Source organism: Meles meles, chromosome 8, assembly GCF_922984935.1.
Source record: "Meles meles chromosome 8, mMelMel3.1 paternal haplotype, whole genome shotgun sequence".
NCBI lineage: Eukaryota > Metazoa > Chordata > Mammalia > Carnivora > Mustelidae > Meles > Meles meles.
Window position 1 is genome coordinate 55,782,033 of NC_060073.1, and position 24,247 is coordinate 55,806,279.

The 24,247-nt window shown below is 39.2% G+C and overlaps 1 protein-coding gene and 1 pseudogene across 1 annotated transcript; one reads left to right on the plus strand and one right to left on the minus strand.

Moving 5' to 3' along the window:
• Window positions 1-2,580: 2,580 nt before the first annotated feature.
• LOC123948707 lies at window positions 2,581-13,885 on the minus strand (annotated as a pseudogene).
• A 3,921-nt stretch (window positions 13,886-17,806) lies between these two features.
• On the plus strand, window positions 17,807-18,760 carry LOC123948127 (olfactory receptor 52K1-like). The gene has a single exon (XM_046014598.1). It carries the CDS (start codon window positions 17,807-17,809, stop codon window positions 18,758-18,760), a length of 954 nt encoding a protein of 317 aa, XP_045870554.1.
• Window positions 18,761-24,247: the final 5,487 nt, after the last annotated feature.

Genomic DNA, 24,247 nt, shown 5'->3' on the forward strand with positions numbered 1-24,247 from the left:
AATTTACCTCCTTGGAGTTGCTCCGGTCCTTAAGCCTGAGAGATGTTTGCGGCAGATTAGCAAGGGGCTCTTTATTTGAGAGAGATAACGGGGATCAGAGGAAAAGGTAAGAGACTAACAGACCATGCTTATCTGCAGGGCTATCCCACCCTCAGCAGTCACCGGCAGGGCAGGTGTTAGGCCTGCATTAGTTCAAACCTTAACCTAGAGGTGCAATGCCCCCGACCAGGCCTCATGGCTCCCAACAATTTACTAGTTGATGTACTTGTATAATCATTCAACCTGAGTGCCTTTTCTTTGTGAAAAAGGGTTAATAGTAAACTATGTTTTCAAACAAAGAAGGCTGCTGTGAAGACTACATGAAATTAGTTGATCCATTGTGGGAAAGTGTTCTGCAAACTGTAAAGAAGTCTTTAAGGTTAGATGTTGTTATTACCCTACTCCTTTGGGGTAGAAACAGTGGAAATTGGCTTAAGTTCAAGCCCTTTTCTGTGACTACCTCTTGCATATCTTTTCTTACTGGAGGAGTGCTTCAGTCTGAATCAGTGGCCATTGTTGTTCAAGGGTGAAGTAATAGCTCCTTTTGGAGAAAGTTTATAGTCTCTGTTCTTGAGTAAGTGTTCAAGCATTACTCTTAGGATGGCTTGTCCCACACATGGACTGACTTCCTGCAGGTCTGCTGCCCTGCCCAGTGCTCACTTCTCTGGTAGGATGAGCTCATGGCGTTGCTTAAGGCCTGAGCAGACTTCTAAGACTTCCAAGGTGGACTCATGCAAATTTTTTGAGGTCATTCTTCATATCATGGTCCAGGATATTTGATACATAGGTCCAGAGACTATCTTATACTGCTGACCAGCCACATCATGAATCAAGTATTAAGCATCTGTCATGTGCAGAGTTCCTGTACTAGGCTCAGAGAAGGTACAAAATGAACATGGATCAGCGTTCTTATACTCAAAAGTGTGCATTTTTTAAAAGATTTTATTTATTTATTTGACAAAGGGAGAGAGATCACAAGTAGGCAGAGCAGCAGGCAGAGAGAGGGGGAAGCAGGCTCCCTGCTGAGCAGAGAGCCTGATGTGGGGCTCCATCCCAGGACACTGAGATCATGACCTGGGCTGAAGGCAGAGGCTTAACTCACTGAGCCACCCAGATGCCCCCAAAAGTGTACATTTTTGTTAGATGGGCAAATGATAAAATTTAAATTAGATTTAACTGGTTATTTTGAGCTACTTTTCTGGGGCATTTTCTAGGACTATTTTCTTCCTTTCCTAGAAAGAAAACTTTGCTGCATAATTAGATCAGTTTTTCCCTGTGTATGTCATATCTCAAAGCCTGTTTCCTTTGTTATCTCTTTTGCTTGTCATGGCATGCTGTGACTTTGTGAATCAACAAAATGCTATGATTATTACTACTTTTAACTTGAAGAATTGAAGCAGAGTGAGCTTTCACAAGTTCCTCAAGATTGTGTAGAGATTCTGGAACAGAGCAAGAGGAACAGGGAGAATAGTGTAAAGGTTTTTTTTTTTTTTTTTTTTTCCCTAAAGATTTTTTATTTATTTATTTGACAGAGAGAGATGACAAGTAGGCAGAGAGATCACAAGTAGGCAGAGAGGCAGGCAGGGAGAGTGAGAGGGAAGCAGGCTCCCTGCCAAGCAGAGAGCCCGATGCGGGACTCGATCCCAGGACCCTGAGATCATGACCTGAGCCGAAGGCAGCAGCTTAAACCACTGAGCCACCCAGGCGCTCTAGTGTAAAGGTTTTGAAATCAGACTTCCAAGGAGTAGAATTGCAGCTGGCGGAACAAGTTCTGTAACCCCCAGTGCCTAGATCCCTTAGCTATACATTGGGAATAATACTGTTTGCGCCTCACAGGATTATTGTGAGTATTAATTCAGACCGTGTGTGTGTGTGTGTGTGTATCTCAGTTCTTTGGCCTATGAGAAGTACTTGGCACTTGTTAACCATTTATTAATTAATTGATTATTATTATATTATTATTATTGAGATCTGGTACGAGATTAAACTTTTTTCTGTCTTAAAATAGACATTTATTTTCTTTTCTGTATTATGAAAATGACATGTAAAACACATAAATATGTGCAAGTTAGAGTTAATTCATACAGTTTTAAAGTCTTCATTTTCTATTAGTATTAATGAATTTTCTTGAATACATTTTTGCTTACATTTAGACTCTTTCCTTTGGATGTTTTTCTAAATATAGCATTACTGGATAAAGGATTTGAACATTTATGAACATTTCAGTGAATTTTATCAAATTGTTTTTTTGGTACATTTGGGCCACTTTATGTTCCTACCAGGTGTATGTAAAGAGTATCAGTCTCAGAATGGCATCCGTAGTCAGCAACATTTCACTTTTCTATTCTTACTTATTTTAGTAATAAGAAATTTTATAATACTTTTCATATGTATATTTTGGTCAATGAGACTGACAGTTTTCATGATTTTATTGGCCATTTTTTTTCCTAGTGAGAGATAAAGGCAGATTACAACCCAGGTCTAGTGAGATCTAAAGCCTCTGTCCTTTCCTCACACTTTAATGGCCTTCTAAAGCTCAAGTTATTTAGTGGGTGTATCTTCACTCAGCCCAAGCAGTCTCTGGAAGCCCAGTCTGAGCTCCTGCATCCTGAGTGCGTAGATCATGGGATTGAGTGCGGGGGATGGGGGGGATAAAGTTGTGCAGTACATTAAGGAGTACAGGGATCAGGGGGATCTTTTTCTCTGCAAGGTGTGTGCCAGACAGTACAATGATACCTGTGTAGAAGAAGAAGATGAGGATGAGGTGGGAGCTACAGGTACCCAGAGCTTTTGACATTGCTTCTGGAGTTCAATCGGAGTGCAGAGCGAAGGATTAATACATAAGAAGAGAAAACCAGGGCCATATCACTCCCAATCAGGACCCATGCTAAGGTCAGTTGGTAAAATTTGTTCACAGTAATGTCATCACAAGCCAGACTGGTGACTCCCAAGGTAGAGCACAGGCAGTGATCAGTTTCATTCTTGGAGCAGTGGCGTTGCTGGGCAGCCAGTATAGGTACTGGGGTAGTAAACAGGCCATTCCTGAGCACCATATATCCTGCAGTTTTGATCACAAAAGCTTCAGTGACTATGGAGGGGTACCAAAGGAGGGGGGGCAGATGGCTATATTGTCCACCGCCATGCAGAGGAAGATACCAGATTCCATGCACAAGAAGCAGTGGATGGCATAGGTCTGAGCAAAACACTCAGGGAGACTGATGGCTGTGGCATCAAACCAGAGGATAGCCAGGATCTTTGGCATGATGGTGGTGGCCAGCCCCATGTCCACAACTGCCAGTATGCCCAGAATACATAGGCATCATGTGCAGTGTGGCCTCATGTTGGATGGTGATTATGACAAGGAGATTGGCACAAAGAGCTAAGAAGTACAGCATAGGCGGGGCAGGGAGAGCCAGTGCTGCCACTAGTGAATGCCTGGGAGCCCCACGAGGATGAAGTGGGAAATCCGGAGGCTGGAAAGGTTGGTAAGGCTAGTGGAGGGATCCGTGGTATAGGTGCTCCGTTCTTAGTGTCTGTCCATAAAACTGAAATAAGAAGAAGACTGCATTTGAAAGTTTAGCTCAGGGTCCTCATAAAGCACTCTCCCACCAATGATCCAGTTTCTTTCATGTGTGACTTTTTTTTTCTCCTGGAAATATTCCACAGGGGAGTAATAAAACAAGCCAAAATTTTTCTAAACATAACAATTGGAATAACCATTTATCATTACCCTTGTGTATCTAATAAGCATGTTCAAATATATATATCAAGAATAATCTTCTTACTAATAGATAACAACTATTAGTATTTGGTTTCCTTCCATTTTTCCATTTTATATTTAAGCAGTTTATATCATTACATGAGGATAATGTATCTTGCCTTCGTATTTTAGTATTGTGTTGTAGGACATAAAGTAGGCGCTCAGTAAAAATTTATGACATGGATGAATAAATAAACCACAACTTTCCATTATCATTAAAAGTAAGGTAGAATCTTTTAAAGATTTTTTATTTATTTTGACAGAGAGAGAGATCACAAGTAGGCAGTGAGGCAGGCAGAGAGGAGGAAGCAGGCTCCCTGCAGAGCAGAGAGCCCGATGCGGGGCTCGATCCCAGGACCCTGAGATCATGACCTGAGCCGAAGGCAGCGGCTTAATCCACTGAGCCACCCAGGTGCCCCAAAAGTAAGGTAGAATCTTAATTTGGACGACTGTTTTATATTTCTACATTTGGCTGTACCATAATTGACTCACCACTATCTTATTTTCAGATTATTTCCTTTAAGTAGAATTTTTAAAATGATACAGAAGTGATACATAAAAAGAACATAGCCATCTTAAAATTTTATTTTCTGTAATATTTTGATTTTAAGTATCATACATGTACATGGTTAAAGGTCAAATAAAATAAGAAAATGTAAACAACAGACAGTAAGACTTCTATGCTTGGGTCTCCTAAATCCCTTCCTTTTCACCAGAGGCAGCCAGTAACCCAGTTTCTTAGGAATCCTTCCAGAGATAGTTTTTGCATGAATAAGAATATATGTATATTTTTCTTATAAAAGACAAAAGCAAATGTTAGCATACTAATCATAGACTTTAGCCTTTGTTTCCTTTCCTTTTCTTTCTTACTTATTTTGGAGACTGCTCCATATCACAAACCAGATATGCCTCACTGTTAAGTACATGATTTTCTACCACATGGATATCTGATAATGTAATGAGAACTTCTGACTTTCAGTTTGTTTCCAGTATTTTGTTACTGTAAAAAATTATGTACTAACTGTACTGTTCATATAGCCTTATGAATATGTGTAAGTTTATTTATAGGGTAATTTAAAGGGTAATTTCTGAGTGAATTGGGGGGTGAAATGAAAAACAAAGATTTTGATTGATATTGCCAGATTGTTTTTCAAGAAGTTATTCTGCCCCTGTATGAAAATATGGGTATTTTAAGTGCTTTTGATGTATACTAAAATGTTGCTTCATAGATACACTGTAGCACTTTACGTATACATACATTTGCAAGTTTGCTCGGGACTGTGTTTATGTCACCACGTCCATCTATTTAATCACATCCCAAATTAAGAATTTTATTTTATTTTTTAAAAAGATTTTATTTATTTATTTGACAGAGAGAGAGATCACAAGTAGGCAGAGAGGCAGGCAGAGAGAGGAGGAAGCAGGCTTCACGCTGAGCAGAGAGCCTGATGCAGGGCTCCACCCCAGAACCCTGGGATCATGACCTGGGCTGAAGGCAGAGGCTTAACCCACTAAGCTCCCCAGGCACCCCCCAAATTATGAATTTTAATTTAAAAATCTTTATTAATAGAGTAAGCAAAAATAGATATTTCAATTTTGGTTCAGTTTTCACTTCACTGTTGAGTGACTGTTGACATTTTCTTTTTAAATTTTTTTTTGAACTTTGACATTTTCAAAGATTTATTTTCCACTTATGTGCTTCTTCACTAATTTTCTCTTGTCTTTATGTGCAACTTACAGTATTAAATTAAATAATGTTTTTCAAATGTTCACTGTTTGTATGGATTTCTCTATAACTTTTTTTTTTTTTAAATTTCATTTTATCTAAAGGATGTTACCTCTGTTGAGTTTTCTGGAAATATCTCCTTCAATTCATTTTCCATTAAAGTCTGTCTTTTCTAAAAAATGGTTTACACACATGCATACACAAACTTTTATGTAGTCATAGCAAACTCTACTTTTTATATTTTTTTGTGACTTTTAAACTTTCAGTGATGTAAAATCCATTCTTTTAATAAATATTTACTAGCATATCTTTATGAAAATTTATTTTAATTTAGCTTTTTTAAAAAATTGAAATTTCATGGGTGCTTGAGTGGCATAGTTGAGTGTCTAACTCTTGGTTTTGGCTCAGGTCTGTTCTTAGGGTTGTGAGATTGAGCCACAGGTCAGGCTCCACACTCAATGGGGAGTTTGCTTGAATTTCTTTCTCCTTCTTTCTCTGCCTCTCTCCCCAACCCCATTCTCTCTCTAAAATAAATAAATGAATAAATAAATAATAGAAAATTCACATGGAATGAAAAGTATCTAAATTAATTTCTCCCCGCTAATTTTTTTCCCTTTATGCCATCATTTATTTAGCAATTCAACCTTTTCCAATGAAATAGAAATACAATTTTGCCATGTGGAAAATGTTTTTATACATTGAGGCCTGATTACTAACTCATTTAACAAATAAAAACTGAGGATCTGCCACAGACCAGAACATTCTAGGAACACTATATGATATATTCTTTCATATCTAGGCTTTTTCCAGTTTAGTTATTAATCCACACTGATATCATTGATGATTACTATTTCATATCCCATTTCAGTTCATTTTGGTTTTTCATACAAATTTGCCTGGGACAGTTGCTCTGAAACTACTCATTTTACATTTTAACCTGGTTTTGTGATCACTTCATTTTTTTCATTCTCTAATTGTTCATATTCCTAGGTCTTTTTTTTTTTTCAGCGTAACAGTATTAATTGTTTTTGCACCACACCCAGTGCTCCATGCAATATGTGCCCTTTCTATTACCCACCACCTGGTTCCCCACCTCCCACCCCCCGCCCCTTCAAAACCCTCAGGTTGTTTTTCAGAGTCCATAGTCTCTCATGGTTCATCTCCCCTTCCAATTTCCCTCAACTCCCTTCTCCTCTCCATCTCCCCATGTCCTCCATGTTCTTTGTTATGCTCCACAAATAAGTGAAACCGTATGATACTTGACTCTCTCTGCTTGATTTATTTCACTCAGCATAATCTCTTCCATTCCCATCCATGTTGCTACAAAAGTTGGGTATTCATCCTTTCTGATGGAGGCATAATATTCCATCGTGTATATGGACCACATCTTCCTTATCCATTCATCCGTTGAAGGGCATCTTGGTTCTTTCCACAGTTTGGCGACCGTGGCCATTGCTGCTATAAACATTTCTCCCCAATAATTTTTAAACTATTATCTCAGCATCATTCAATAAATGAGACTTCTTTTTTCCTATTATTCTGAATGTCCTTTTTTGTTCATATATTAAATTTCAGCCTGTATTCAAAGATCACTGCCTCCCAGGACAATCTTTTCTGTTTTTAGTGTCACTACCAATTGAATCATGTATTTACCACATGATAAGGGAGATTCTTAGTAATAACTTCAAAAAATGTTTTAAATTAATGTTAATTTAAATGCCATTTTTGGAATATTATATTTAAAAATACAAATTGATTATGGAAGAGTTGATGTCTTTATCCATTGATTCTCTCCATTCAGAAATCTATATGTTTTTCTTTTTTTGTCATAGAATTTTTTTGGAATTTTTTCTATTATTATTACTTTTGTTTCTCTTTATATTTCCTAACTGGCTACTGTTACCTAAGAAACCTCCTGATGGCTATTGTTTTTTAAGACACTTTCCAAAATATAGCTCTTTTACACTATTGCTTTCCAAAGCTAATTGTATTTTAGGAAATTTTCTTTCATATTTTTTTTGGTAGAATATATTTTCCACAATTAGATAAGTTTGACTATTATAAGTTTTTTTTAATTTACTATTTTATTTTTTTTAAGAATTTATTTATTTATTTGACAGAGAGAGACAGCGAGAGAGGGAACACAAGCAGGGGGAGTGGGAGAGGGAGGAGCAGCCTTCCTGCTGAGCAGGGAGCCCGATGTGGAGCTCGATCCCAGGACCCTGGGATCATGACCAAGCAGAAGGCAGATGCTTAACAACTGAACCACCCAGGCGCCCCTATTTTAAGTTTTTATTTTGCATCATATTAAAATGTTTATACATTTTTAAACAATATAAGGAAACAGCGAGAGTCAACATCTGTGTCTAGGTTTAGACTTGAAGTAGAATATCTCTAGAACTTTCCCTTCAGTGTGTACTGGCTAATGCTTTTCTGATGAATGGTCTTTGTTTTGTTGACTGTTTCCTTTGCTGTGCAGAAGCTTTTCATCTTGATGAAGTCCAAAAAGTTCATTTTCACTTTTATTTCCTTTGCCTTTGGAGACATATCTTGAAAAAAGTTGCTGTGGCTGATATAGAAGAAGTTACTGCCTATGTTCTTCTCTAGGATTCTGATGGATTCCTGTCTCACATTGAGGTCTTTCATCCATTTCGAGTTTATATTTGTGTGTGGTGTAAGAGAATAGTTGAGTTTTATTCTTCTATGTATAGCTGTCCAATTTTCCCAGCACATTTATTGAAGAGACTGTTTTTTTTTACACTGTATATTTTTTCCTGCGTTCTTGAAGATTATTTGACCATAGAGTTGAGGGTCCATATCTGGAATCTCTACTCTGTTCCACTGGTCTATGTGTCTGTTTTTATGCCAGTACCATGCTGTCTTGATGATCACAGCTTTGTAGTAAAGCTTGAAATCGGGTAACATGATGCCACCAGTTTTGCTTTTCTTTTTCAACATTTCCTTAGCAATTCAGGGTCTTTTCTGATTCCATACAAATTTTAGGATTATTTGCTCAACCTCTTTGAAAAATACCAGTGGAATTTTGATTGGAATGGCATTAAAAGTTTAGATTGCTCTAAGCACTATAGACATTTTTTTTATATTTATTTTTATTTGTTTATTTACAGCATAACAGTGTTCATTGTTTTGGCATCACACCCAGTGCTCCATGCAGTACGTGCCCTCCCTATTACCCACCACCTGGTTCCTCAACCTCCCACCCCCCCCCCCACCCCCCTGCCGCCCCTTCATAACCCTCTGGTTGTTTTTCAGAGTCCATAGTCTCTCATGGTTCATCTCCCCTTCCAGTTTCCCTCAACTCCCTCTCCTCTCCATCTCTCCATGTCCTCCATGTTATTTGTTATGCTCCACAAATAAGTGAGACCATATGATACTTGACTCTCTCTGCTTGACTTATTTCGCTCAGCATAATTTCTTCCAGTCCCGTCCATGTTGCTACAAAATTTGGGTATTCGTCCTTTCTGATGGAGGCATAATACTCCATTGTGTATATGGACCACATCTTCCTTATCCATTCATCCGTTGAAGGGCATCTTGGTTCTTTCCACACTTTGGCGACCGTAGCCATTGCTGCAATAAACATTGGGGTACAAATGGCCCTTCTTTTCACTACATCTGTATCTTTGGGGTAAATACCCAGTAGTGCAATTGCAGGGTCATAGGGAAGCTCTATTTTTAATTTCTTGAAGAATCTCCACACTGTTCTCCAAAGTGGCTGCACTAACTTGCATTCCCACCAACAGTGGAAGAGGGTTCCCCTTTCTCCACATCCTCTCCAACACACGTTGTTTCCTGTCTTGCTAATTTTGGCCATTCTAACTGGTGTTAGGTGGTATCTCAATGTTGTTTTAATTTGAATCTCCCTGATGGCTAGTGATAATGAACATTTTTTCATGTGTCTGATAGCCATTTGTATGTCTTCATTGGAGAAGTGTCTGTTCATATCTTCTGCCCATTTTTGGATATGATTATCTGTTTTGTGTGTGTTGAGTTTGAGAAGTTCTTTATAGATCCTGGATATCAACCTTTTGTCTGTACTGTCATTTGCAAATATCTTCTCCCATTCCGTGGGTTGCCTCTTTGTTTTGTTGACTGTTTCCTTTGCTGTGCAGAAGCTTTTGATCTTGATGAAGTCCCAAAAGTTCATTTTTGCTTTTGTTTCCTTGGCCTTTGGAGACATATCTTGAAAGAAGTTGCTGTGGCTGATATCGAAGAGGTTATTGCCTATGTTCTCCTCTAGGATTCTGATAGATTCCTGTCTCACGTTGAGGTCTTTTATCCATTTCGAGTTTATCTTTGTGTATGGTGTAAGAGAATGGTCGAGTTTCATTCTTCTACATATCGCTGTCCAGTTTTCCCAGCACCATTTATTGAAGAGACTGTCTTTTTTCCATTGAATATTTTTTCCTGTTTTGTCGAAGATTATTTCACCATAATGTTGAGGGTCCATATCTGGGCTCTCCACTCTGTTCCACTGGTCTATGTGTCTGTTTTTATGCCAGTACCACGCTGTCTTGGTGATCACAGCTTTGTAGTAAAGCTTGAAATCGGGTAACGTGATGCCACCAGTTTTGTTTTCGTTTTCCAACATTTCCTTAGCAATTCGGGGTCTCTTCTGACTCCATACAAATTTTAGGATTATTTGCTCCAGCTCTTTGAAAAATATCGGTGGAATTTTGATTGGAATGGCATTAAAAGTATAGATTGCTCTAGGCACTATAGACATTTTAACAATGTTTATTTTTCTAATCGAAGAGCATGGAACGGTCTCCCATCTTTTTGTATCTTCAATTTCTTTCATGAGTGTTCCATAGTTCTTCAAGTACAGGTCCTTTCTTTTAAAAAAAAATTACTTATTTATTTTAGAGAGAGAGAGACAGAGCAAGCAGGGGGAGGGGCAAAGTGAGAATGGGGAAGGTAGAGAGAAAGAATCCTGAAGCAGACTCCCTGCTGAGTGGGGATCCCAATGTAGGGCTTGATCCCAGGAGCCTGATATCATGACCTGAGCTGAAACCAAGAGCTGGCAGTTCAACTGACTGAGCCACCCAGGCACCCTCTGTATCATTTATTTCTCCTCTAACCTTTATTATTTCCTTCCTTTAGCTGGTTTTAAGTTTTGTTTGTTATTTTTCTATTTCCTTTTGGTGAAACGTTAAGTTGTTTGAGATTTTTCTTGTTTCTTGAAGTAGGTTTGCACTGCTATAAAATTCCCTCTTAGAACCACTTTTGCTGCATCCCAGAGGTTTTGGATCATTGTGTTTTCATTTTCATTTGTTTCCATGTACTTTTTAGTTTCTTCTTTAATTTCCTGGTTAACCTGTTCATTGTTTAGTAGCATCTTATTTAACCTCCATATATTTGTGGTCTTTGCAGGTTTTTTCTTGTTGACTTCTGGTTTCATGGCATTATGATCAGAAAATATGCATGGTATGATTTCAGTCTTCTTGAATTTGTTGAGGTTTGTTTTGTGGGCTAACGTGATTCGTTTTGGAGAATGTTCCATGTGCACTTGAGAATACATATTCTTCTGTTTTAGAATGGATTGTTCTGAATATATCTGTTAAATCAAACTGTAAAGCATGCATGACAAAGCTTCAGCTAAGTAACTCAAAGTAGGGAACTGTGTCCACCACAGTTTAATTCACAAAAGACCAAAGTGTCCCAGCTGTCATATCCCCACTTCACACTGTCATTGTATGGGGTCTTCTTAGGGGTGGGTGTGACTTTGGGCTTTTGATACCCAAGGGAGTCCCTGAGAATAACAGCTGGAGGATGTCTGCTCTCTTACCAGCTGGCAGAAAGTTCTTCCTTGAAGAGGGATCTGTGTAGTCTGCTTGTGTACCCACACTTCACACTATTCAGTCAAATGGGAAGTTTTTTTTGTATTTCTCTTTCTTGAACATGGTTTCTCAAGTACATCCAGAGATGTTTTTTGTTTTTCACGAATTTTTTTTTATGTTCATGTGGGTAACTTTTAGAAGTCTTTGGATTCTAACCTAGGTATCACTTCTTCTAAGAAGCATTCCCTGATTTTCCAGGTCTTTTTTAGATCCCATTCCTGTGTACTACCATAATGCCCCAAACTTCTCCTTTTATCAGTCTTTGGATAGCATTATAATTGCCATTATGTGTCTCTTCTCTCCATTGCTTTACACTCTGTGAGAGCAGGGGCTATGCCTGTTTTATCTGTTATTTTATTCCTCATATCTCTGAATTGATGGCTGATAATAGAAGTTAACAAATGTTATATTGAATATTTTTTTCTCTCTGCTGCTATAACACCATACTCTCTGTACTCCATTATGTATATTAACATATAGTAAAAATATTAGTATAGAATCCAGCTACATTAATCAACTCTTATTAATTCAACTTCAGTGCTGCATATTTTCAGTGTCCTGAATTTTCTTTTTGTGTCCTATGTTTAATGCTTGTACTTCCCTGTGTTCTTTCCTCAACCTATCTCTTCTTAGTCTACATTATTTTCTTGGGTGATATCCACTACTGAGGTTTTGCCAGTGGACATCAACCCCAAAATCATCATTTAAACTTTTTTAGAGGTGTATTTATATATTAGTTTGTTTTTCACTTTCTTTCTCTTATTGAAGGTTGACCTTATGCATTTGTTCCTTGAAAGGCCCAAAGTTGTTCATGAGGCTGGAAATCAGATACTAAAACTTGTACATATGTAAGTGTTGAGGTTTTTTAGAAAAACAAATTCAGACTGGATGGTGAAGATTAAGAAGAACCTGACACAAGTTCTAAAAGAGGAAGGGTCAGGCCATTGGAAGCTAAAAGCATGTAGCAGAGAAGGTGAATTTAATAATGTCTTAAAGAAATTTTAGAGATACGGTAGTATGGCTGATAGTGACTTTTTGTAAAAGAGCTTATTCTTTTACCTTTCTATATAAGTACTATGGAAGTATATTCTATTCTAAGATTTATGATGTTATTGAGTGATGGGGCTCACATTCTCCAGTTCAGATTATAAAGAAAACTTCTAACCCTTTACAGATTAAAGGGTATCTCCTTATCCATATCACTCAGATTCAGTAGTATAATGAAAATTTGAAAATAAACTGGCTAAGATTTGATGACTATGCATCTTGATCCATGCCTTTATTAGCACAAGAGCTACAGGCAATGGAAAACAGGGAGTCTCTCTTATGAAATAGTAACGGGTAGTTTTATGAAACCCCAGTGCCTGCCCACCAGCAAAATATTTATGAATTTGATACTATCTAATGAGATTATTGCAAGGCAATAATCTCATTTATTCATAGGTTCAAAAAGCCCTACCGATATCTGAAGCTACAATGTGCAGCTTGTTGACTTGACTCACATCACAGTTTATCAAAGAAAAATATCACCTGAACTTTACTGGGAGTAACCATTCTAAATATACTTACTACAGTCCTTCCTCTCAAGCCTCATCCCTCTGCACTGTTCCCTCAATATTGATCTCTTAGCTGATCATCCAAAATTCCACACTTTATGAACCTGAAGTTCCTTTTTGGGCTAGTAAGTCATTCTGGAATATTCTATTCCACTCTTAAACTTTCCTCTTTAATGTTGTCTTATTTGGGAAGCCTTCCCTGATCCCCTCAGGTATAATTAGATGCTCTCTCTCCAAGGTGTTCCCACCTCTCCATGGTGTGGCCACAAATTCTTGTCTATGCCTCTGCTTTGCCTTTGGTGATGCTTCGCCTTAGTTTGACGTATATCTTCCACTTGACCATGTTTAAAATCTCTGAATTGCCTTCCACAACCTTAAGGGGGAACTCAGGAAACATATTTTTTGATACAAATTATTGATCCCAGCCCTCTTGACTATTTGTGAAGCTTTAGCCCATTCCATTCTCTTGATATTTTACACAATTTCTGACTTTAGGCAAAGGTTCAGAGTTTCAGTCAAGCAGTCCATAGTCACACTAATCTAGAGTTCTGGTTCTGAGACTTTTCTTTATTTTCTGGACCTGAGTTTCTGTATCTATTACCAGTGCCTATTAGACTGGACTTTGTATTGTTCTTGCTACTTGTTCTGCCTACTCCTTCATCCTCCACTGTGGTTCTGGGCCAGTATTTTGTGCTTTATAATACCTCTCTCTGCGGTTTCAGAGACATCATGGTATCTTCTGCTCTATGCTCACTGTTATCTAACTTGACTTCTCTGTCAGGAAACTGAGTGTTTCATATTAGGGTTCCTAATGTTGGATCTACCTGAAACGACACCTGCTATGTCTTCTTCTTCCCTCTGGAACTGGTTTGGTACCCTTAGAGTATGGCTCTCAGAAAGGGGTGACCTGGTTTGGGTACTGATCCTTACCAATAAACCTCATGCTGTTGCCTGTGTTGCCCTTTGTCTTTCTGGTAAGGGAGTATCATTCTGAAGACACAGGTCTTACTGAGTCTTGAGCTATAAATTTGCAGAGTTTGTTCTTGTTCCCCTGCCTTTGGCTTTCTAAAACAAATAATTTTTCCCCTGCAGGGACTTTCTTCCTAGACTTGAAGAATCCATCAAAAATCATGCGTGTCACCACAAGTGTTCTCTTGTGTAAGCTGTACACACTCAGTTTTTTGAATCCCTCTTAATCTATCAACTCCCTCTCAATCCAGATCCTTCATAATCTTGAATATCCTCCCATAGATTAACATGGCACCATTTTCAGGAGTGATTTTGGTGGCTGAGATGAGACTCAAATGTCAAGAAATTGGTTAAGTAGGACAGAGTTGTAGGTAATTTCACCTAAGGTGAGATAATATATGGATGGTAGCACCTTCAAAACTTGGCCTACATGGGTACCCACCATTTTTGAGTTTAGGCATTTGATATTATCTTCACTCTTATTCCCTGGCAGGTTATCTTTTTCTCATCTTTTCTGCTTATTCATTCTTCCTCTCATGGTTCCACCTACGTCATGTGGGGAGGGTCATTTAGGTAATATTGTATGTTGGTCCTGGTGTTGGTCCTCCCCATCCCTGCCTTCTTCCTCACTCACCCTAGATCATATCTTGCTTAGGCCAGAAAATCAGGTAGTCCCATTCCCCATGGCAGGAAGCTTTACCTTGTTTCTGGATGTAAGGCCTCTCTTGACATGGCACCCTTGAGTATGCGATCCAAAATATTCCCTGCTGGGGATGTTCCCTGGAGTCCCAGTAAGAAGAAGAAACCTTGTTAAACCTTTGTCTGGAGAAGAGGCGGAAGTACTAATTGGTGTCTTGGTGGTGGGAGCTTCATTTTGGATCCCTATAGGCAATGCCCGAAAAGCTGTCTATTAAATACTCTGTTCTTGGAAATTGACTGGTAGCTTAGCTTCTTCTCATCCTTCTGTAGGTTAAACAGTGCAGCTCTTTGGTGAGTAATGGCCAAACATAGGGCGAAGCAAAAGAGATACATACAGACTTCATTCACAAATTAACTTTTCACCAACCTTTCCAGATCTGGATAATCCGATAGACTGTCTGGGGTAGAAATCATGGTCTTGATATCACTGGGAAAAATTGGAAATACCACCAATATTGATGATGTGTAGATCATCAAAAGTCTATTTGGACCTTTTGTGTTATATGGACCCAGGCAAGGGAGGGGTCAGATGTGTGAGAATTACCTCCTTCCAAGCAGGCAAACATCTTTCTAGTCTTGGCTCAACAAGTAAGCTATTTGTAAGTCTGTTACTCTTTGAAGCTCACAGGGTGAGTCATAGGGAAACATTTATGGAGACATTTCAATCTGTGCCCTGGATTCTTCTGGTTCCAGGACCCCCTACCTTTCTTTTTTTTCTTTTTTTAAAGATTTTATTTATTTATTTGACAGAGAGAGATCACAAGTAGACAGAGAGGCAGGCAGAGAGAGAGAGAAGGAAGCAGGCTCCCTGCTGAGCAGAGAGCCTGAGGCGGGACTCGATCCCAGGACCCCAAGATCATGACCTGAGCCAAAGGCAGCGGCTTAACCCACTGAGCCACCCAGGCGCGCCCCCACGCACCCCCCCCTTTCTTAACCTTCTTCCCTGATGGAAGTAAAAGAGCTGAGCTTACTGCATCAGACCTCTCCTTGAGGCACAAGGGTTATAATGAGGGACACTTGCTAGGTCTTGAGGGGCATTGGAGGTAATTATTTCTTCAACTGTTCTGAAGATAATAGTCATTTTCCACAACGTGGGCTGAGGCTTAAAGATGGGCAGCTTTGAGGATAATGTGAAGCAGATGCTAAGGTGGTCAGAAACACCTTTCTTGACACCATTCAAGCCCTCCTCCCCCACCACCAACACACAGCTGTATTCCCTGGGGGTGCTGTGGGGAACAGTGTGTGGTTAGGAAGGAAGAGGGGAACAATATTGAAGAGGATATGGTATTTTTGACCATGTGGCTTTGGGTCACTACTACATAATAGCCATCCATTGGATGAATATATCATCCTTTGTCAAATCAAATACATTTTTCTGAATCTCTGAAGTTTCTGTTGCTCATAAACAGATTCCTCCAAATGCATTATTTATTTTTTTAATTCAATGAAAATAATATTACTATTTTCAGCTCTTGACAAAGGACTTTCATGTATTATATCTCATTGGATTTTCACAATGATCCTGGGATGGGTTTTAGTATATTCATTATACATCTGAGGAAGCTAAGGCTTGGAAATGGTTAGATGATTTCCTTTAAGTCACAGAGGTGACATATGGCAGAAATAGTACCTAAAATCAGGATCTTGACTCCTGGCCCAGAGTTTATTCCTTGATACCAGAAGTGTGGGTCTGCTCTAATCTCCCATCTTCCCAGTTCTCATGCCTTCTACTGAGGTTACACAGTCTCCTTAGCAATAATCACAGAGTTTCTCTTGGAGAGAATAGCAAAACAGTCTTGGCCATTTTAAGCCGCGCTGTTTCTTCTTTCTTGGATTATACTCCTGGCTGACTTCTGCTCCTTTCCCTCATGCTTTGAGACCACTTATTTCTGTTATTGGAATTGTGAGATCAACCTAGCTGCATCTTTTCTGCCAGGAATGCGAATAACTTATTTTATGCCCCTAAATCTAGGTCTCTCTGTATCCTTGTGTTTTCTTTCATGTGAAAGAACTGTGGCACTGGAGATATTGAGGGATGTTGGAGAGACCTATGCTCTCTAAACTGTTCCTTATCTGCCTTGCTATTTGATCCCTCTATTGCCCACCCTTGGCCACCCAGGTCTGGATGTTCTTCCTTGGCTCTGCAAGCAGTCACTGCTAACACACAGAGAGCGTGATGACTTCCTAGCTCAGGAATTGGGGTTTGGTTTGATGTGAGCTCTTGGTTTGATGTGAGTCTGATTCTGTCACTAAGTGGATCTGTGACTCTTAGATATTTACTTCATTTTAGACCTCAGTTTTCTAACCTACAAAAGAATAGTATTGGGCACAGGATGTATTGCAGATCTGAATAATTTTGTATGCTTTTTGTGATCATGTATGAGAAATGAAACTGTAGGGAATGTCTGCCCATTTTTTCTCTGTTCTCATTAATTTGGCATGATTTAGAGTTCTTTGGCTTTTACATGACAGTTATTACCAAAAGCTTCTGTTTTTTACAGGTGACCACAACTCTGGACTTTGTGTCTACCTCTCTACACCACTACCTTGAAGGAGAGGGAGATACAAGATTGAGATACTGGGGAGAGAAACAAGATAAGCATTTGTGATATAGCTGGAGAATAACAGCAGAAAGAACCTAATCAGTTTTGGAGTCATCAGGGACCATTTATTCTGTGACCTGGCAGTCAAGTCAACTTTGGAGGAGTGTGATGTCTCCAAACTAGGGGAGTTTCCATATGTCAGGATTTTTGGCAGATTCAGATGAAGATTGGTGATATAAGACTAAAGGACCAAGTGAGGTCAGTGCTGATTAAATCCAGTCCAGAATTCATCATTTGGGAATGTGAGCCTGATGGGAGGGATTTTTATTTAACCTTAGTTTTTGGGCATCTTCTTGAATCTGGTTATGTCATAGATATATTGGGATATTCAATTCTGGAACCTGGTTTCTGAACTTCTTCACAAATGCACTCCCCATGGGACCAAGCTGACTTGCCTCTTCTGTGTTTGAAGATCTTGCAGAAATATTAACAAAACTGAAAAATTTTTTTGAGTATTTACTGAGACCTATGGGGGTAGAGTGATGGTGACAGTATTGTTAGTGGGACCATATATCTGGAGCTCGCAATCACTGAATTTAACTTGCCTCCTTTCTTTGCAGTAGCTCTTCACTCTTCTAAGTGAGATGATCATCATGATTCTTTCCAATAATTCTCATCACTTCCCACATACTTTCTTCTTGGCTGGCATACCAGGACTGACTGCTGCCCACATTTGGATCTCACTTCCCTTTTGCTTCATGTTCTTCCTGGCAGTGACTGGGAATTGTGTCCTGCTTTTTCTTATCTGGACTAAGCGCAGCCTTCACCAGCCCATGTTTTTCTTTCTTGCCATGCTTTCCTTTGTTGACCTCGTTCTCTCCCTCTCCACTCTGCCCAAGATGCTGGCCATCTTCTGGTTTGGCGCTATAGCTATCAGCTCCCACTCCTGTCTTTTTCAGATGTTCTTCATTCATGCATTCTCTGCAATGGAGTCAGGAGTGCTGGTGGCCATGGCTGTGGATCGTTTTGTGGCCATCTGTAACCCACTACATTATGCAACCATTCTTACCCCAGTTGTTGTTGCTAAGATTGGAGGCCTGGTGGTGCTGCGAGGTGTGGGGTTGACCATCTCCTTTCCAAGCTTGGCCCGTCGGCTGCCCTACTGTGGTTCTCACACAATTGCCTATACCTACTGTGAGCATATGGCAGTAGTAAAGTTAGCCTGTGGGGCCACCACTGTGGATAACCTCTATGCCTTTGCTGTAGCAGTCTTCCTTGGTGTGGGGGATGTGGCCTTTATTGCTTACTCCTATGGGCAGATTGTGAGGACTGTGATTCGTTTTCCGTCACCTGAGGCACGTGCTAAAGCCGGCAGCACATGTACAGCTCATGTCTGTGTCATCCTCTTTTTCTATGGACCAGGCTTTCTTTCTGTGGTCATGCAGCGCTTTGGGCCACCCACAGCCTCTGCCGCTAAGGTCATCCTTGCCAATCTCTACTTGCTCTTTCCTCCTGCACTAGACCCCATTGTCTATGGAGTCAAGACAAAACAGATCGGGGAGCTACTGTTTAAAATGCTAAGGCCCAAGCAGATTGACCCGAACTGAGTATAGTTCTCATCAGCTGGATCTGAGGGCAATGGTGGTCCTCCCCTGTGGGGTGGGAGCCCCACAGCCCAGGTCATTTACCTGGCAGGGCCAGTCAAGAGAAAAGCAAATAAAGTTTTCTTGAATGTTTGGAAGTTGGGAAATCTCTTCTGAGGTCATATATAGTGTTTAGATATTGGGATGGAAAACAGAAGTAGTGGGTGGGGTATCTCAAGCAAGTAATTTTTTGAATACATCTTCCTTCTAAGAGTTTATGACTTGTGTTGACAAGATGAATGTATCAGGGAATTGAGAAACAATGAGGACTTCTATGAACCTGGAAAAAGTGACTTGGAAGATCAGGGAGAGATGAACTGGGTGCCTATTTGTACATATGAGAACATGGGCCACTTCCCACCATCATGACCCTGACACATAGGCAGTGTGTGGGAGCCAATAGGTAGGCCTTCTCTATCAGTAAAACTGTGGCATCATAGAAATAAGGGTGGCAAACTATGGAAATTCTTTAGAGTTTCAGGTTCATGGGAGAAACTCTTTAAAATATTCATGTTCCATCTGATTCTAGAAGTGCTTTAGTTCATGTGCTTTCATCCTGTTTTTGAGATGGATGACCTTCTCTGACTCTATTATGTATTTTTAACCTCTGAGAGTAATGATAATTTTTCTTTCATTTCACTTTTAGTCTCGAGTGCAGAACCTTGAGTTAAATTTATTGCATGCAATAATTATTGTTTATTTAGTCTTCATTTGTAATTCTTTTGGCCATTTTCTTCTAATTCTTACTATTGGCACTCACTTTTTAATGTTTCTCATATTTTCTTAAGTATTTGCATATCCTTTTTTGTTTGTTTTTTTGTGTGTGTGTTTTTTAATATTTTTTAAAAGATTTTATTTATTTATTTGACAGACAGAGATCACAAGCAGGCAGAGAGGCAGACAAAGAGAGAGGAGGAAGCAGGCTCCCTGCCAAGCAGAGAGCCCAATGCAGGGCTCGATCCCAGGATCCTGGGATCATGACCTGAGCTGAAGGCAGAGGCTTTAACCCACTGAGCCACCCAGGCGTCCCTTTTGTGTGTGTTTTTTAAATTTTTATTTTTTTAATTTAATTTTATTTTTTCAGTGTTCCAAGATTCATTGTCTATGTACCACATCCAGTGCTCCATGCAATACATGCCCTCCTTTATACTTTGCAATGTATGTAGTGTTGATTAAGTGTTATGTATTTCTAATATACATAAATATGCTTCTCTAGTTCCTCAAGTCTATGCTTCCTCCACACATGGGTAGTCTGGGATCTTCCTAATGGGAATGACCTCCTTGTCTTTATCCTTGCTTTTCTTACTCATGCTCTCTCTCTCTAAAATAAATAAATAAATAAATCTTTAAAAATGATATATATATATATATATATATATATATATATATATAATGATTGGTTGAAGTATCTGTCCTCCAACTCTACTAAGTGGTGAATTGCACTGTATGTATCCTTAGCATAGCACTTGGTACAAGATAGGCACTCAATAAATGTTTACTTAATAAATAAATTTTATTATTTTAATGGACTGTGTTATTGTCAACATATTTCCTCATCAGTCACATTGACATATTTGTATTTTGGATTAAATGAATACATAAATCTCAAATTGTGATATAGGCACTCAATAACTTTTTATTGAAGAAATGAAATAAGTTGTCACAAAATCAGCATTGCAGTTTCATTTAAAAAAAAATTTCAACTGGTGATATTTTAGACACAGTGCAGAAGCCCTGGAGAACGTGATTACTCTCATAAGGTAATCTCACTGCTTGGTAAAACATAGAACAAGCAGAAAAATAGCACTTATCTTCCTCCTTATCTTCATTTGCTCTTCTTTTCTTCAATATTTTCTTCCTCATCCTGAGTATTTTCTAGGCTCTCAGTGTGATGATGAAATGAACTTGAAAATATAGAAGCTATGATAAAATGTGATAGTGCTGTGATGGATGTTGGTTCTAAGTCACTGAGACTAATTCTGCATAGGAGGTAAGAGTCAGCAAAGGGACATGGGTTGGATTAGGTTAAAGAGATGCTATGAATGACCAGGGTTTATAAGAATATGGGCCTAGGTTGTCAAGAGGGTATTGGAGAGTTAAGGCTAAACTTATGGTCCGTAAGGGAAGTCTGGTTCAGTCTTTCTCCTAAGTGGCTTCTGCTCTATGCCATGCTCAATGGTCCCATGTTTCCTCTGTTAAATATTAATCTTCAATATTATTAGTAAGAAGATATCACAGCAGCCATATTCATAGTAGTAAAATGTAAAGACAACTCATGTGTCAGTCAGCTAATGAATGGATTAACAAAAATGTAGTATACACATATTAATATTCAGCCTTTAAAGAAATAAAATTCTGGCACATGCTACAGCATTGATGAACCTTAAACATTATGCTAAGTGAAATAAGCTGGACACAAAATGACAAGTATTCTATGATTCTTCTTATATGAAGTATCTAAAATAGGCAAATGCATGGAGACATAAATAGCACAAAGGTTGCCAGGGGCTTAGAGAAGAGACAAATGGGAATTACTATATAACAGGTACAGAGCTTCTATTTGGGATTATGGGAAAATTCTGGAAATAGATATTGGTGATGGCTGCACAATATTGCGAATGTACCTAATGCCACTGAATTGTGACTTAAAATGCTTAAAATGTAAATATTATATTAAATATACTTTGCCACAATTAAAAATGACAACAACAACCCCAAAGAGATAGCTCTTCAAAGAAAAGGCAAAAAGTGGAGACCTCTCTCTTCTCCTATTTCTGCTTCATAGGTCTGAGTAGAAGAAAGGGCTACTGCACAGTAGCTATAGGATTGCAGATGAAGATTCCTTAGTAGGAGGATGAGTGACATTTACAACCAAGGGGTGTAGAGTTCTCTGTGTGCTTTAGTTAAACTTGTTTTAAACTATCTTAGTCCGAATATGCTGCATTAATGCAATACATTATTTATTTGAGAGCAAGAGAGAGCACAAGCAGGGGGAGAAGCAGACTCCCTGCTGAGCAGGGAGCCTGATGCAGGTTTGATCCCAGGACTCTGAGATCATGACCTGAGCCAAAGGCAGGCAGTTAATTGTTTGAGCAGGCAGGTGCCCTTAGTGTAAAATATTTTTTTTTAAGATTTTAAAGATTTTTTTTTTATTTTTTTATTTTTATTTATTTATTTGACAGCGAGAGACAGGAGATCACAAGTAGGCAGAGAGGCAGGCAGAGAGAGAGAGAGGGGGGAATCAGGCTCCTTGCTGAGCAGAGAGCCCTACGTGGGGCTTGATCGCAGGACTCTGAGATCATGACCTGAGCTGAAGGCAGAGGCTTAACACATTGAACCACCCAGGTGCCCCTCTAGTGCAAAATCTTGATGATATGAACATCTCCTATTGTTCAGCTATTACTCCATGGTACCTTGAGCCTTTGAGAAAAAAAACTTCACACATAGGCTCTGTTGTTTAATGTCTACAAAATGTATATGATGCTGGTACTCTCATTATATCCATTTTTTGTTTCTGACAAAAATGTTTTACTTCCTACTAAGTGGGGAACATTCATTGTCTCACACTTCTCATGCCTCTTGTTTGATAGTGAGTTCACTGTTCTTTTCCCCTGAAGCAATTTTCAGGGTTTTTTTCCACCCTGGAACAAGAGACAAGCAAACAAATAAGCTTGGACTGGTGCTTTGCTGTTCATGTCATTCATGCAAATCATTCTATACTACTCCCAGTTACTGCTATCTCTCCTTGCTGCTCTTCTTCATTAAATGATGACTAAGTGGATATATTCTCTATTTTTTGCCTCCATTACCCTGGTACAGGACTACAGGATTTATGCTTATGACCCATTGAACACTCTGTGTTTTCATATTCTTGATTTATTTCTCCCAAGATCCTTACCTCATTACCCATTCCCATGACATATCCTCAAACCTCTCTGGAGATCACTGTATTTGTCTCTAACACATCTCCCAGCATCTGTACTTCACCTCTTATGCATACTCCTAGCATATTTGATAATGAGATTCTGTCATGTCTTGGTCTTCTGCTTAAAACTTCATGATTTCCACTTTTCACAGTCCTATGGTTCCTGCTTATATACCAGGTTCCACATCTTCTATGGTTCCTGCTTATACACTAGGCTCAGTTCCTGAGTACTACATATCCAAATGTCATGATTCTTTCAAGTTGTTGGCAATACCAAGCTCCCTTCCCTCTTGCCTCAGAGTTTTTGTATCCTCAGCCTACCCCCCACACCTCCCTTCACTTTAACCCATTATTCTGGTCACTAACTTGAATTAGGAGGGCTTTCCTGCATTCCCCAGAATGAGAAGTTTCTCTTATTACATGCTTGACCTCCTGTAGTTTTAATTTATAATACTTGTAACTTTTATTAGGTTTCTTTGATCACATACATAATATATACCATCCAGTGAGCCATGATGGTAGGGATTGTTTATCATATTGCTTGTTTTGTATCATCTAGTAGAGTATATGGATATGACGGATATTTAATACCTACTGAATGAATGCATGAATGAATGAATAAGTGAGGCTTCCCACCAACTATGAATTAAATACTTCATTGCCTGGATAAATGAAAAAGACTGTGCAACCGATACATTATTCCAAAAGAGAATGTGGCCACTGAGGTGTACTGTAGCTGCTTATCAGAGATGTGGCCTAGAGAAGGGTCTGTTTGGTAATAGGGAGTTATGATGGAGGAGGTCTTAGCCATCTCATTGGAAACTTGCTGGGATGGACTGTGTGAGAATCAATACCTATCTCATACTTGCTATGGTATTGGAATTGATATCCATGGACCTATTACAATTTCTCAGAAGAGAAGCAGAGTGCTTAATTCACTTGAGAGAGATGGTGTTCATCTCAGATTGGATTCTCTAGAATACTGAGGGAGAGATTTGCCTGCAGGAAGCTTATTGTATACTTGGGTATACAAGTATACCAAGTATACTTGGGAATGACATCTGTCCGGGAGTGCAGGAAGAATTTTGGAAAAGAAGAAGAAGTTAAACTATCATCTATTTACCCCAGATGCCTGAGCTGATTCCTTGGGGGTGCTCTTGAGTGGAGATGGTTCTTCGATGTTGTTTCTAAAGAGAGAGGTTCAGGTTTTTGTATTTGTACTTAAATGGGTCATTGGGTGAGAGCTGCACTCAGAAAGGAAAACTAATCATGGGTGAGTCAGCTGTCTTTGTCCAAGGGAGAGTGACTCAATTATGAGCTTTTAGCAGCTAACACTCAGCAGATGGAGGAATGAACAAGTTTCACCAGAGTCCCCTAAAGAATTTATTGCTCTGAGTTTGACTTGTGAGAATGAGAAATCTGAACTGACAGAGAAATATGAGCTTTCCCAGCTCACCGAACATGCAACTTCCTCTGACAGCCATCAAGGTGGACAGCCTTAGAAGTGATGACCAACACTGGACAGA